Source organism: Cornus florida, unplaced genomic scaffold (assembly GCF_030987335.1).
Source record: "Cornus florida cultivar Cherokee Brave unplaced genomic scaffold, ASM3098733v1 CherokeeBrave_3.0.0_Hap2_Chr08, whole genome shotgun sequence".
Taxonomy (NCBI): Eukaryota; Viridiplantae; Streptophyta; class Magnoliopsida; order Cornales; family Cornaceae; genus Cornus; species Cornus florida.
The window spans coordinates 6,136,733-6,153,782 of NW_026775578.1; the positions used below are offsets into that span (position 1 = coordinate 6,136,733).

General features: G+C 39.9%; 1 protein-coding gene across 1 annotated transcript; it reads left to right on the forward strand.

Annotated features, from left to right (window-relative positions):
* The first annotated feature begins 1,943 nt into the window (after positions 1-1,943).
* LOC132269629 (uncharacterized) lies at positions 1,944-14,662 on the forward strand. Its single transcript, XM_059770881.1, has 7 exons — positions 1,944-2,023; positions 4,118-4,155; positions 4,423-4,581; positions 5,874-5,947; positions 6,058-6,120; positions 6,269-6,354; positions 14,126-14,662. The coding sequence occupies exons 1-7, from the start codon at positions 1,944-1,946 to the stop codon at positions 14,154-14,156; spliced, it is 531 nt and encodes a 176-aa protein (XP_059626864.1). The 3' UTR covers positions 14,157-14,662.
* Positions 14,663-17,050: the final 2,388 nt, after the last annotated feature.

The window sequence follows — 17,050 nt, forward strand, 5'->3', positions numbered from 1 at the left end:
AAGGCGACACCGTCCGTTGTCCTCATCACCACCCACTACGCACCGCCACCATGCCATGAACCACCACAACCATTACCGCCGGCGGCCTCATCTTTCTGGCTATCACCACTACCCAACGCCACCATGCCATGAACCACCACCACCACTGCCGCCGCCGACATCCACCCACCAGCTTCACATCGGTTCAATCAATACTAACTTCTTTCTCTTTTTGTACTAACTTTCTCTTTCTCTAAAGTTACCCAAAAACTTTATTATATACGTAGTATATGAGTGTATATATATATGTGTGTGTGTTTGTGTATGTTTATATATGCCCTCACCATGCCATGTACCACCATAACCACTACCACTACCGACGTCCTCCACCCATCAGCTTCAAATCTCTCTACAAGAAGTGGCAGTAATAGTGTGTATATTATTGTATATATATACTAAGGGCAAAATGACTTTTCATAAATTTTGGTAATTTACACTCAAAATGAATTAATTAGTGATGGGCAATCTCGTCTTTTCCAACGTATTAAGGGCTTGTTTGGATCAAAAATTCTGATAAGGGGTGTCATTCTCCAAAAATAGGCCAACTTGTATATGGTTGTCCTTATGCCAAACCGTAAGGGGTGTCATTGTACTTTACCCTATAATATAATATAAAACCAAAGGAAATGCGTAAAAACCTGTAATTGCACAAAACTATGACATGGAAAGCTTAAAAGCAAACTAATTAATGCCATAAATTAAACAGTCAATAGAACCAAAAAAATAAAAATAAAAAGATAAAAGGAGTCTCAAATTGCGATGTGATAACAAAACAATCATAATATTAAAGCTAAACCAGCAACAGAAACAAGAGGCACAATATGATGCAGCCAACAACTAAGATACCAAAAAAAAAACAATAGAATGCACAGAAATCATTAAAGCACATTATAATCCAAAAAAGGAAAAGGAAAAGATGGGCACTACATACGGGTCAGCCCGACTGAGTCTGCAGAGTTCACAGTAAAAAAAGTCGGGATGAACAGGTAGAACACCCTCCATAGGCTTCTCCGGAATAATAACACAACCAATATGCTGCCACACATTGCATCTCGTATCTTCACACTGCACCGAAGAAAAATAATTAGTTAGAAGTAATATAAAATACAATGCATTTGGGGTAAATTTGCAATCATGTACTAACGTAGCGGAAACGATAAAGAACAGGGTTAAACCCTTGAATTCACAAAGAACACACTCACAAGAGAGAAACTGAAATTATATTGATAATGATGATGTCTGTAGACTTACATCTCTTGCCTTTGTATAGGCAAGTCAAAAATAAAATAAAAAAAGAAAGCATGCGTGAAATAATATTAAAGGGGAAATATGAGATTTAATGGAGTAGAATCCTCCTTAAATCTTGCAATGGAGAATAATATCTTCTATTATTGGCAACTACACCAAATCTTCTTATTTATTTTCTGAATCCTCCTTAATTCTTGCAACGGAGAATTCTATTGCTGGCAACTACACCAAATATCCTTTTGACTTTTCTTTATTTATTATTTTCTTTTATTCTCCTTACCTTTTCAACCTCCCTGATTTGCAGTGATGCTGCATGCTCAGATAATCACGAGTGAGCTGTTCTACATCAGTCTTCCCTGCGCAAAAAGAACTCGTCCCCGAGTTACCCGAATATGGCGGATAATATTCATGTCTGTTAGCCACATTGAAGGCAGAAGAAATGGCCATGTCAGCAGGTAAATCAATCACATAGGCGTTGTCATTGATTTTCTTTAGAATCTGGTACGGGCCATATTTCTTGGCCTGCAGCTTCTTGTATGTTCCCAATGGAAAACTCTCTTTTCTTTGATACACCATAACCAGGTCCCTTTTTCAAATACTCTTTTCCTTTGTCTCTTGTCAGCTGCGGCCTTGTATTTGGCGTAAGTTTCCCCTAGATGTTTCTTGACACTCTCCTGAATGGTCTTAATGTGCTCAGCCATTTTCTCTACAGCAACACTCTTCCCCGAGAACTTCGGTAAGGATACCAAATCCAAAGCAACTTTTGGAGGACAGCAATACACAGCCGCAAACGGGGATTAGCCAGTGGACCTGTTAACCATGCAATTGAAAGCAAATTTTGACTGGGCAAGAGCAAGATCCCATTGTTTGGGTTTCTCTCTTGAAATACAGCGAATTAGATTTCCAAGGGTCCTATTCACCACCTCTATTTGGCCATCAGTCTGGGGATGACTGGTGCTATTGAAATTAAGAGAGGTATCGAATCTCTTCCATAAAGTCCGCCAAAAGTGAGACAAGAACTTGGTGTCACGATCTAAGGTAATGGACTGTGGCACCCCATGTAAACGAACCACCTCCTTAAAGAACAGATTGGCCATTTGGACTGCATCGTTCGTCTTCTTGCATGCAATAAAATGGGACATCTTGGAAAAAATCGATCGACCACCACAAAAACAGGGTCTGCTCCTCGTTGCGTCCTCAGCAACCCTAGAACAAAATCCATGGATAAATTCTCCCATGGAGCATCTGAAATAGGCAGCGGTGTGTAAAGACCAATATTCTGAGATTGGCCTTTATTAGTTTGGCAGATTGAGCACCGCCACACATGGTTCTCCACGTCACGCTTGAGTTGTGGCCAATAATACCGTTCTTCTACTAGCTCTCGCGTCTCACCATGCCCCAAATGTCCTCCTAATCCTCCTTTATGCAATTCACGAACCACTTGCTCCCGCAAAGAGCTTCGTGGGATACACAACTGATTGCCATTAAAGAGAAATCATTCCTGCATGTACAACCCTTTAAAGGATTGGCTCGTTACATACTGCCCAGGCTTGGCCAAAATCTTCGTCGGCCTCTCATATAACTCCTTCAGGCACTTGAACCCTGTGATTTCAGCCCTCATAGTCACTAAGAAAGCTGTTCTCCTACTTAGTGCGTTTACAACTTTGTTTTGTTGGCCTGACTTGTGTTTTAGCGAGAAGGTGAATCGCTAGATATAAGCCACCCATCGCGCGTGCATCCTATTAATAATGGATTTCAGTGCCTGCTGATCTTTAAACAGCACGAATTCTCACTGGATAAGATAATGCTCCCATGTATGCAAAGCTTGAACCACTGCATAGAATTCCAATCATAGGGAGTCCACTGCTTGCGTGCTTCACTCAGCTTCTCACTGTAAAACGCTATTGGCCTTCCTTCTTGTGATAGAATTGCTCCGATTCCCACTATTGAGGCATCACAATCTACCTGAAATAGCTTCTCAAAATCTGGAAGGACTAAGATTGGGGCTGTTGACAGTTTTTCCTTGATTAAGGCAAAACTTATCTCAACTTCCTCTTCTCATTGGAATTTTCCTTTCTTCATGCATTCTGTGATGGGAGCCACAATACTACTGAAGTTCTTGATGAACCTTCAGTAGAACGTGGCTAAGCCATGGAAACTGCATACTTCTCCCACATTTTTCGGCGTAGACCACTCCCGAATGGCCCTCACCTTCTCCTCATCTGCCTGAATGCCATCACTACAAACCACATAGCCGACGAATACTAGGCTTAGGATCACAAAGCTACACTTCTTCAGATTAATGACGATTTTATTCTTCTGCAAAGCTGTTAATACCTCTCTCAAGTGCAAAAGGTGTTCTGCCTCTGTTTGACCATAAACCAAAATATCGTTGAGATAAACAATTACAAGTCGACCAATAAATGATTTGAGCACCTAATTCATCAACCACATTGCAGTAACCAGCTTGACAAAAATTAGAAGTTTGCATAACTTGTTGAGAGGAATCTATATTTATATTATCTAGTATCAATGGAAATGTTTTGCATTCAGATTGTGTGTAATTGCAATGCAAAATAAGAAACAGGGAAAGTGACAATATTATATATGTCTTTATCGGTAAATATATTGCTGTCGAGGGGTATGAAGATGAAGTAAAAGAACACGAAATAAAGTTAAAGAAATTGTTATGAAGATATGCAACTGGAAACCCTTTAGCCGATGAATGCTTCTTAGGCCGTGTAATTGCAGTGATATTTGCATTCAAAGAAATTTAATTTTATTATCAAATTTCCAAATATGATTTGTTTCAATGTGATTTGTTTTTCAGGCGGAGTCAATATGACTACAAGTCTGAATGCCGGACAGGTATGAATTGTTCGAGATACAGTTGCATTCATCTAAAGGCTGCAGTTTTACTTTTATTTGACTTATATATGTATATATATATGTGTTGGTGTGGGTGTGTGTGTCTAGTAATTATAAATAAAAATAATAATATATAGCAGCTTTTGTACATAATATTTTGATTGAATGTCAATGGCTTGTATAGTTTGTCTTAGATATGTTTTACTTTGGGGCTTTAATGAAGGATTTTTAAGCAGAGAACTCAAAAGTGGAAAGGTTTTATTTCAGGTCTTAAGGACCATTCTGAGTGCCTTATGCATTGCTGTATCTACACGCCTTTGCAGCCAATGAACATTGATCCACCAAAGCTGGAGTCGGTACCTGAGGGCAGTCAACCTGCTATAAAGAGAGTCGGCAGCTCAACCTCTGTTTCTGGGAAAAGAAATAAGGAAATTGCCCTGATCTAATTGTTCTCCAAATTTCAAAATATTACTTCTGTGGTTGCATTTATCACTGTGACAAAGAATGAAGTTTTAATTTTGCTTTGGTGTTTTTTTTTTTTCCTAAATTTCTATGGCGTTTCATTACTTAGGATCAGTGATTCATAATGGGAGAGAAATTGGAGATCACCTTAATCATTAGAAATAAAATGATAAATTAAATGGATGAGTACATCTAGTATATTATGTTATAAGTGTATCCCTTTATGATTGGAAGGAGAGTTATATCGAACAGCTATTAGACTAGCCATACTCTATGGTACTGAATGTTGGGCAGTTAGGAAACAACATTTTGCATGAAGTGGGTGTGGCAGAAATGCGAATGTTGAGACATATGTGTGTGCAGCAAGAATAGAAAGGACAGAATTAGAAATGATCACATTCGGGAGATGGTTGGAGTAGCACCAATTGGGGGATGAAATGAGAGAAAATTGGTTACGATGGTTTGGTGACGTGCAAAGTAAATGCATTGTTTAGCAAAGGTGACATAGACCAAAGTTAACGGGGATATAGCTAGTAAAGAAAGATATCATAGCTGGTCGATTGACTGGAACTATGGCCTTAAAAGGCTTGGTTGTGGAGGTGGTGCTTGTTCTTTCTCTCTTCTGGGTAAGATCGACGTAAATGTGACAACGAAATTGGGACCTTCACGTTCCCCTTTTGGGAGGGGTAAGAAATGCCGCTCAAGTTTATGGGTTTAGTAATTTTTATTTTCACTTTTGGTGCAATTTATTACTTAACAAAAAACTCACACCCATTTGCCCCTATGGGAACTTGAACCCTCACCTTCCACTTTGGGAGGTAGAGGAGGTACTACTAGGTTTCAGTCCTTGGTACTTTTGGTGCAATGCATATTAAATATCTTTTTTTGACTCCCTTCTTTCAATCCGTTCGGAAATTATTCAAGAGTTGACTTGTTTTTTATAGTTATTATATGTTGACCATGTGGTTAGACGATCACTCTATTTCTTTAAAATAAAACTTATGTCTCACTGGAAATAGTTTAATTTATCACCAATTCTCCTAACAATTGGCTAAACTTATGTTGGTTATTCACCCTGGAGGGATATATTTATCCTTGGTGAAGCTGCAGATTCTGCTCCCAAATTATCTTAAACATCAGCTTAGCTGTAGACTTTTTTTTAAAATAAAAAAAAATAATAGAAATAATAGGGATTGGGGACCAAATACATAGTATAATGTGTTTTTTGGTACTCACAGGTGATACATATTTGGTGCAGGCTAAATCGGTGTGGGAATTCCTGAAGCCGCTGGGTCTTCGAGGCTATTCATTTATATTCGAAGATGAGGACGTGTGTGAATTTTATGGCTTTCCTTTGTTTACAGCAATTTTATGTACTTGCTTTGGTTCTTACCCTCAGAAATTCTATCACTGGTTTGATGTCTCCTGCTTTTTCTGCAGATTGATATGCCACGTCTTGCAAGCATGACTGACGAGGATCTCAAGAAGAAAGGGTTACCGAAGGTAAACTCAACTAGACTCAGCCTACTCTAGTAGTGTTTCTTAATTTACCATTGCACCTTTAGAAACTTTATTCTTTGGCTTATTGAGGACTTTCAGAAATAGAATTTAGGGTAAAGTATCCTTAGTGATATTTTGAAATTTCCTTCAGATGAAACTAGTTGGAAAATTGTGGTCAACCTTCCTTGAGGCTTTACAAAATCACCCTAACCACCCTTCTTCCCGTCAATCAACTAGGTCAGTCAAATTTTTAAATTTTATGTTCCAAAAATACTTGTAGCAATAAATTAACAAGTCATGCAACGAAAATATGGAAAAGGGGCTTTTGAATTAAATTAAGAAATGAATCTATTGTATCTGATAACTAATTTGGGTATTATGCTAGAAATATCCACAATGGAGGTGATTTACTTAGTAAGACAATAGTTAAACATTGTTGGAGTAAAGGAAAAGACTTACGTATGATTTTCATACGTCTAGAAAAAAAAAAAATGATATGGTACTGGGAGATATAATGATATAATTACACCGACATCCCTGAGGTAATCCTTAATTACAGGTATATTAAATGTGTGAAAAAAACCTACAGAAACTCCCCTTACCAAAAGTTGGTGTCGGAAAGACATTAAATTTTCCTGTGAAATGTCATAATTTCCTATCATCTTTAATGTTTTTGTAATTAAAAAATCTCACTACTTATCTAGGGATGCTTCCACCTTGCTTGTTATTTATTTTTGAATTCCCAGCTTCTCTCTCTATTTCTATCTTAAAGTGAAAAACTTATAGTTAGTTAATTAAAGGGAAGAATGTTCAATATATGAATTACAGAGTTGTTGAGAGAAATGCATTGTTCATGTCTCCTTTGATAAGTAGATTGTAAGGGGATCAATTTAGGTGCAATATAAAGAAGAATAATGCTTGCCTCAGGCCGCATAAGCAGGAATCTTTTCCTTGTGCTGACATGGACCACTAACAACTTGACACGTGCCAAAAATAAATATGAATCAGATTACGGGTTTTTTCTCACGTCCGAGGTTTTATCTCACGGATCCGTGTGCTCTCTTTCTATCTCCAAGTTACGTAAAATTCAAGCGAACCACAACCACCGCCAATCACTCTGATCAATTGAGATACTTGAGATGTGTTCTGGTGTGTTTTCAGGTTGTCTCTAGTTTGAGAATTAATGTGGGCAAGAGTATGTTTGTTCCTGTGGGGGAGGTTCAGGAGGTGGATTCTCTCGCAGCTGTTCTTGGATGTAGGACGAGCTCTTTCCCTATTTCTTATTTGGGATTGCCTTTGGGTGTTTCCTCTAGAAGGGCGGGTAGTTGGGATCTGGTTATTGAGCGTTTCGAGAAAAGGTTGGCTGGGTGGAAAAAACAATATCTCTCAAAAGGAGGAAAGGTCACGTTGGTTAAGAGTGTTCTGTCCAGTCTTCCAACTTATTTTCTTTCCTTGTTTTCCTTGTTCCAGATTCCATCTTCCGTTGTTAGGAGACTTGAGATGATTCAACGTAATTTCCTTTGGGGTGGTAGGGAAGAGGAGTTAAAGTATCATCTTGTTAGGTGGCAAGTTTGGAGGCCCATTAAGTCGGGAGGTCTTGGAATTTGGAGACTGGCACCTTTCAACAGGGCTCTTCTTGGCAAGTGGCTTTGGAGGTTTGGTAGTGAAAGACATAGATTATGGAGGAAGCTTTTTGCTTGTCGGTTTGGGGAGGAGAGAAGGGGATGGTCTACTAGACCGGTTAGAATTGTTGTTGGTGTGGGTGTGTGGCATTCCATTGGGAAGGGGTGGGATGAGTTCTCCAAACATATTAGATTTAGAGTTCGGGAAGATCGAAATGTTCGGTTTTGTGCGGATCCCTGGTGTGAGAATCGTCCATTGTGCAGACGGTTTCCTAGATTGTTTAGTATTGCTGTGGATTGTCATGCTATGGTTGCTGACTGCTATCACCTTGATAGCGGTAGGCTTTCTTGGGTTGTTCAGTTCCGGCTAGCTTTTCAGGATTGGGAGCTGGATGATGTTTTTGAATTGTTGGATCTTTTGTACCGACAGAAGGTGGATGGTACTGGGGCGGATATCTTGACTTAGGTGCCTTTTTCACAGGAGATTTTTCAGGTCCGGTCTTCTTTTTTTTGTAAATTCGATTTTCAAGCCTCCTCTTACCCGTGGAAAACGGTTTAGCATTCGAAGGCTCCTCTTAAGGTGGCTTTCTTTGTTTGGACTGCTGTTTGGGGTAAGATCTTGACTGTGGACAATTTAAGTAAGAGAAGACATATTATTGTTAATCGGTGTTGCCTTTCTATGACCGATGGGGAGTCTATGAATCACCTTCTGTTGCACTGCCCAGTTGCTCATGATTGTTGGAGGCTTATGTTGGGTCTTTTCAGCATTCAATGGGTTATGCCTTGGACCACACGGGTTCTTATTGATGTTTGGAGGGGGCAAAGGGTGGGAACTCGTGTTCGCGATTTCTGGAGGGTGACACTTTTTTGTATTTGGTGGGGTCTGTGGAAAGAGCGTAATAGAAGATCTTTTGTTGGGGAGGAATTACCCATTGGGGTTTTAAAGTACTCCATCATTTGTTCTCCTTTTTGTTGGGGTATGGGAAGAGATTGTTCTTCTACAGAGGAGATCATGGATTTTTTGGGATCCTTAGGTCCATAGGTTTCTTCTTTCCTTGGTTTTAATTGCTTTTTGTTTTCTTTTGGTTCTTGTTCTGTTATCGGGATGCGTTCCCCTTTTGAACGCCTTTTAATACAATTTACTTATCCGAAAAAAAAAGGAAAAGGTTGGAGCGCCTAGCTTTAAGGGCTTGCAAACTTGCTCCCATTTAGCAAGATACTTGAACTCCTCTCCCCTTCCACCCCAAAGAAAGTCCCTTTGAATCTTCTCATTCCTTTCGGCGACGGAGCATGGGATTTGAAACAAAGATAAAAAGTAAATGGGAAGGGACGAGAGAGTGCTCTTAAAAAGAGTGACCTTCCCCCCCTCAACAGATATTGCTTCTTCCATCCTGCCAACCTCTTCTAAAACGTATTAATTACCGGATCCCAGCTCCCCACCCTCCTAGAGGAGACCCCCAAAGGTAGTCCCAAATAAGGAAGAGGAAAAACACCCACCCCACACCCAAGAACTGCAGCTAAGGAGGAAATATCCGAAACATCCCCAACCGGGACAAGCACACTCTTTCCAACATTAATCTTCAGCCCTGAAACTACCTGGAAACAAACAAGAATGCACCTCAAATATCTAAGTTGGGAGACATCGGCATCACAAAAAACCAAGGTATTATACGCAAACAGCAAAAGGGAGATCTCCATCTGATGAGCTACATATCTGCCCACTCTGAAGCCCCTGATAAAACCCAAAGCCTCCGCTCTCGTCATTAGTCTGCTCAAACCCTCCATACGATAAGGAAAAAGAAAGACGACAAGGGGTCTCCTTGTCTCAAACCTCGAGAACTCGCAAAGAAACTATCCCCAACCGGTCTCTTTCTTTAAACCATAAAGTCTGAGATTTCTGGCGCCATGAAATCTCCTCCATAATAACGATCTCAGCAAAAATCGCCTGACATGAAGCTCTCATAGAGCACAAAGAGACTCCACATCCTGTCCCAATTCTTCAAGACGATCGATCTCAGCGAAGTCAGCAATAACTCTATTCTTCCTCCATTTAATATTCCCAAACACCTCCTTGTTCCACCTCTTAAGCTTAGTTTTGACGGTCTGAAGCTTCCTGGCTAATACAAAACTAAAGGAACCTGTGGCCAATGCCTCCTCCCACCAAGATTGGATTTTCCATTGGAAATCCTCTGATCTCAACCACATATTCTCAAAGCGGAATGGGGTGCGTCGAGATCTCAAACCCCCGCAATCTAGAACTAAGGGAACATGATCAGATGTCACTCCTACAAGAGCCACCTGAACAACATCCGGGAATTTCTCTTCCCACTCCCTAGAAATCAGGAATCTGTCTAGCCTTGATAAAGTAACCGGGTCCCTGTCATTAGACCAAGTAAAGGCTGCCCCATCCATTGGCAAATCAAACAGTAAAGGCCGCCCCTCCCAAAAGGAAGGTCTTTCACTATCGATAACTGGCCCGTAGACCCCAGAAAATACCCATCTGAAAATGTCCTCCTCCATCTTGAACACGCAAGACAAAGAGTAACTCCCTTTCCATATGTTCATCCTTGACAGCCATTTGCGATCCCACATAATTAGGATTCTGCCAGAGGTACCTGAAGCATCAGCACTTCCCATTGTCCAAAGACTCCTAACCACCCCGTCAGAAATGGAGGCCATCTTGGTTTCTTGAAAACAAATAACATAGGCACTTCACTTCCTCACAACTACCTTGACCCCCCTCCTTTTGTCCGGATGATTAAGACCACGAACGTTCCAAGTGATGATTCGTAGCTTCATTAAGAACCATAAACAATTATCTCCCCTCCTCTCCTTTTCCCACTTCTGGTCCTTCCCCTTTCCCTCGCCACCCCATTCTTCCTTTCATAGTTGACATCGGAGATGAGATTCTTGACCTCCTGCTCCCCTTTCCAAGATGTTAAAGGTCTCCTACTTCTAACCCCTTTTGTGTCCTGCATATTCCCTGCAACCTTTCTCCCTTGAAGCTTCTACTATCCGATGAATCAGGGGCAGAGGCCCTGTTGTGTTTGTGTTACAACAACACAAATCGTGTCGAGAAGTAATGTTTTTCTTGCTTGAACCTCCCTTGCCTACATTGATCTGTTTCCATCTCGTCTTCTCCGTTATTAACCAATATCTGTGTACAAATGGATGAAGGATGGAAGAGTTACACTTTGATAAAGGATGGGCATGAACTTAGGCCGAGCTTCCTCCACTGGACCTTGACAAAACATTTGGGCTAGGCTTGGTAAATAATAAGGATATGGACAGACGATTATTAAGGCCCAGCGACCCTCTGGACCTTCCTCTTAATCCCTTGAGAGACACTAGGGCCAGACCAGGACATAGGCCCTTGGTTAATGGGCCTATGCGACCCATGCTTCAGCCCAGGCCCAATGTTGGTACTTTTCATAACATTTGAATGTTCATCTGAGTGATCACGTGGTCTGCGACATGGTAAGGCAAACGGCGCGTTGAACCTCATGCGTCTCTGTCCTTGAGGATGTGCGGAAAGACAACGATGTGGTGTGGATCTACCAAATGAATCGATGGAGGCTTTCGGAAGAATGGATGGTGAACTCTGGGATCACACCTTCATCGGAAACATAAAGAGTAATTCTCTACACCTCCATAGACGTTGTTGATCTATTGGACTCCATGGGTCCTTAGGTCTTTCTTTCGTTTTGTATCCGGGACGCGTTCCCCCTTTTGAATGCCTTTTAATATATTATTACTTATTACTTATCAAAAAAAAAAAATTCTCTTCCCTACCACCATATCATCCACCTCCACGTCTCTAAAATTACCGCACAAATGCTTCGAACAACCTCTGATAGCGAAGATGAAGGGGCAATCCGTACATCACCACTCGTCTTCCCCTTCCCCTTGTTCTCACTGCCGAGTAACCGACGGTAAAATACCAAACATTAATTGCCAAGTAGTAGCGCCCCATGTCTTCTTGCCAGAAATAAGGACTCTTCGTGCCTCTTTCTCGGATGGTAATCTGAACAGGAGAAGATGATCAGGCATTGTTGAAACCGTTACCCTGCACACGATCTTCCAATTCTGCGTCGCCCGCGTCTTGATTGACTAGATGCTTCCCACATCTCTATCGAAGCGTCCAACAAGGCAGGATTTAAGAATTGATTCTCGGCATTGCGTACTTTGATGATCGACCCTAAAGGTCCTACCATCTTCAGTTGGGAAGCATTCAACCTCGCCGTTGAGGAGGAGAAGTGGTAGATTTACTACTTCAAAGGAATGATCCTCCCATAAACCCTAATCCATGTTAGTAGTAGCAATCCTTAGGAAACCTTTTTTTTTTTTTTTTGATAAGTAGCAATCCTCAGGAAACCTTGATTGCTGAAAATCGCTTCTAACAGAGAGAGAGTAATAGCTTCCCTTCTTTTACATTGCCAGTGGCCCGAGATATAAGGGTTTCAGAATTGAGGAGTTCATGAGCATCAATGGCAATTTGGTGGAAGAGAGAAGGAAGCCTGACTTGGAGGAGTGAGAGAGCGCTACTAGGTTTGTCACAGATGCATGAGAAAAGAAAAAAACAATTCTTAGAGGAAACAATGCTCTTTCCTTTAGATGACCCTGAAAAAGATCCAAATCATTTAGGCAAATTTTTTTGACACGTTTCATGTCATGGGTTCGTATCAACATCGGAAGGCGATTCCCACTCATGCGGCCTGTGACAAGCTTTTTCCTATAAAAAAAGTGTGGGGCTGCAAATGACACGTACAGCTCGCGCTCATTAAAAGCTCGGCTCGGGATCGTCTGTTAAGTAAACAAACGATCGTTGATTAAGCATCCCAGTTCTCCAAGCTTGGCTCATTAGGCTCGTGAACAAACTCGTTTACTTAAAAGCCCACTATATTTAAAATTTTAACCCACATGTACAACATTAGCCCAATTCACGCTTGTTCCATAGGCCCTCAATCAGTTATTTAATCTTTACAGACCCATTACCTCAATAGCCTATTAGGCGTTAGCCCATAAGCTATTTGTAACCACCCACTCCTGCATATGGTATGAGATTGTCTGCTTTGGGCTTGAGCATGCACGGTTTTGTTCTTGGGTTTTACCCCCAAAGGTCTCAAAATAATTGTAGATAACACCATCACATACAAGCACTTCACCATTCTTGCCCAGTGTGATTGCCTGCCAGTGTCTCGTACTTGGCCACAAGGTCGCCACACTATACATAGTTGATCTCGACCGTTGGATTGTTCTTTTTAAGTAATGAGATAAGATATACCCTAATACACACTTCGGCCGCTTCTCGCTACACCCCTCTACACAGAAAGTGAAATGTTGCTAACCCTAAGAGCTATATGTCTATTGTGAGCTAAAATATTTTTCTATTGTGTTCTGTATAGAGCCTCTTTTTCACTCTCTTTCCTCTCTATGTTAACCTTAAGGTCCTCTAGCTTTCCAGTAGGAATATAAAACCTCATGGCTTCTTATAATTAGTTTAAACTTCCATGTGCGTGACGAAACCATGTGTGTTGACTTGTGTCGAAAATGGCATCCACTGGTAGTACCTATAAGCTTTACATACGCCATTCTTTACTAGTTTTTTCATTTCACCATAGCATTCTTTGTTTAGCCCTGCACCCTTTTTTTTCAGTTTTTTGTTTATCACTTGTTTTTCCTTTTTTCAAAATGGTAACAACTTTTACTTATCAAAAAAAAATAGTAACAGCTTTTTCCTCCAACCAGGTCAATTGGGTACAAAATTATACATGATTGCAGCTCCTGGTTGATGCAGCATCGGTCATTGAAATGTTCTTTTTGAGTCATGATATGTTTGTAATTATTTGCAATATTTAAAACCTAATTACTCTTCTAACCAGACGGTAAAAATTATACGTGATGTGAGTTCTGAGTTTCTGCCTCATGGTAAATACAAATCCAGTTTTCAACTCTTAGGGGTTTTGGAGGTACTCTTTGAAAAGAAAGAGATGTGACTCGGATGGATGAGCCGTATGTGATTGGCCTCTACTTGTGAAGGAGCAAAAATAGATAAATTTGATGAAGTTATTTAAATATATCTCTTCTCCTCCTCTCTCCTGGTTCTACATCATAGCATTCCCCTACTACATGTGGTGTCAGAACCTTTCTTCACCTACATACATCACTCCAATAACATTATAATGAAGTATGTTTAGATGAAGATCAACATGTGTGGAGCATTTAGATTGATGGTTTGTGTTTTAGGAAATGCTCTTCTTCTTTTTTTCTTTTCATTTTAAATTTTATTTTTTTGTTAATATCTGTAAAAGACTTGACTCCTGCCCTCGCAAATTTTGGTATCTTGCTCATTTTATATTCACTTTTGATCACCTTGACTGTTTCAGGGACCAAGAGAGACGATACTTTTGGCATTGAAGTCAAAGGACACAAACTAGAGGGCAGCGGAGGATGGCTCCTTTGTGCCTCTGGTGGTGTTTGTGGAGGGAGCGCAATAAAAGAGCTTTCAAGGGACAGGAATCTTCGGGTGCTGCTCCCAAATCTTCTGTTATTAATTCCCTTTCTTTTTGGGGTTCGGGTTGTTATTGTTACTCCCCAACGGAGACTATTGATTTTCTGGATTCCTTGGGGCCTTAGGTCCCTGCTTTTTATTGTATCTGGGATGCGTTGAACACTTTTTATTAAATCTTATTTACTCATCAAAAAAAAAAAAAAGGACACTTCGAGTTGACTAGGTTTGCTTGTTTTGGTCGAGGTGTCAATGTTTTGGACTAACATCTGAAAACTCAGCAGGCCTGTTTTATAACATGATAAACGATTTCGTACTTTGAACTGCCATTTTGGGACCAGGGGAAAGGAATGAAGTGTTTAAAGGTTTAGTACAAGACTCTTAGAGATTCATTTGACATTTACATGATCATTTTTTTAAAGGGGATAATTAGAGGGGACTTTTCCTAACGTATTCCATTATTACAGTGTTTTCCTATGTTTTCATTTATTACACTGCTCTCCTTTGAGGGTCGGCATTTCATAATAGTTTTCCCTACGCCGACGCTGTCAACGAAGGATTTCGACATTAATGTCAAGCCTTTTGTAGTACCCCAAAACTTAAATACCAAACATTTCGATATGATTGCTAAACCATACCCAAAACCCGAGTACCATATATTTTACAGTATGAATGCTATCATTTTTCAGTTGCATTTGTCGGGCCCAAAAATTTGTTTAAGTGGAGACAAATTTAAATAATAATAAGATTTTAAAAAATCAACTGAAATAGTATTAAAGTTGTGGATTGACAATATTTTTGTAAAAGGTAACTAGTGTAATATTTTGAAATGTTATCACATTGGTAAATATACTACCAAGGATCGTAATTCGGTGGTAACTCTTCCATTTATATTCGTACATTTTTCCATTCGGATTCAATGTGGAACAAGTTTTCACTTGTTATTTACTCCCACACCCGAACTTACGCGGTTGGGTCACCCTGCCTACCCGAGCGCTTGGCATGGTATCGGATCAAGGATTGAGTCTGGTATCGAAACAAATTGTAACGGGTGGGTGCTTACTCATTTACTCAAAAACTTAAGCTATTAGGTAGTATTGTATACCAACCCATTTATATTCATACATTTTTCTTTTTGGATCGGATGTTAGGAAAAATTCAACTTATAACACCTAACTACTAACTAGTAGGATCAATGATAAAAGTCATAAGCAAATAAATTAATAAATATTCTAAACCTTTTTTTGTCTCAACCATATATATGCTCCGTTTAATGATAGGTCTGGTTATACAATGAGTGAAATTGAATTTCAAAGAGTCGTGCAATGACATGAAAATGAGAAAAAATTTAAAAATTTTAAAATAAAATAAAATAACTATAATTGTTAAGTGGAGTAAGTAGACATTGATATGTTCTCTTCGTCCCGCTCTTACTCGTCGGAGTGATGTAATATCATTGAACTTGAAGATTGCAACAACGGACTCGGGTGAGGAGATTGAAATGTGTCACAATCATCAAATTTCACAGCAATTTAAGTTTAACCATCCTAAATCGGTTAGGGCATCATCGTTCTTTGGCAAAACACTTGTTTTAGCGATGAAATTGGGGAAGATCACAAGTGAGGAGATTGACCGCTCACCAAAATCGTTCAATTCACGTCCGAATCTTTGAAAATTTGTTGATTCATTACTATCCCTGTAAGTCCAGTGAGAAAATCAAATTGGTAGTGATGAAGAGAAGAAGTTCGCAATTCCGGCAGTGGTGAGTTTGCACGGTGTTGGAAATTGTGTCTCAAATTCTTATTCTAATTAGGATTCTATTTTAGAATTGTATTCTATTAGGTAATTTCTTATTTGGCAAGTCTTGGCCTCTAAGGATTGTAATCCTTGTTCAACAAAGAATTATGTTTGTAACTCTATAAATAGGTACATATGTTGTGGGTTAAGAATTAAAAGATTAAGGGAGAAAGACTCTGGAATTTGTACAGAAACAAAGTGGGGGGTTGAAATCTTGTAATTTCCGATTTTACCCAGTAAAAACTTTCGTCGGATCCTGACCGTGGACGTAGGCTGTTGCCGAACGACGTACAAATCTTTATATGGTGTGTTTACTTTTCTGTCGTGATTCTTGATTCAACTTGCTTCCGGTTCGGAGTGGGGATGTCGTCCAAGTTTTTAGAGAAGAGAAGTTTAACAGCAGAAACGATTTCAACCTATGGCGGGTTAGGATGCAAGCTTTGTTGGTTCAACAAGGGTTATCCAAGGCGCTGAAGGGAAAGGATGCATTGCCAAAAAAGATCAAACACAAAGATGAGGTTATGGAGAAAGCACACAGTACGATTTTGTTGTACTAGAATAACGAGGTTCTGCGAGAAGTTACTGGAGAGACTACGGCGGATGGGTAGTAACAGAAGTTGAATTGCTTTTATCTAAAGAAGCGGTTGTTCACTCTTCAGATGCACGAAGGGTCGTCTTACCATCTTGATGAGGTAAATAGTATCATCATGGATTTGAATAATATTTAATGTCAAGATAGAGAATGAAGATCGAGTTATTATTTTGTTGTGTTCTCTACCACCCTCGTATAAGAAATTTGTCGATATAATGATGTATGGTAAAACTGCCTTGTCCATGGAAGACGTGAAGGCAGCTCTGAATTCTAAGGAGTTGTAGAAAAGGGCGTTTTAGGGCAATACAGAAAGTTCGGCAGAAGGGTTATTTGTTAGAGGAAGAGCGAATTAGAAGGGAGGGTCTGGCGGCAAAGGTCGTTCTAAGTCTAAGAATAAAACGAAAGTGTTGCGAT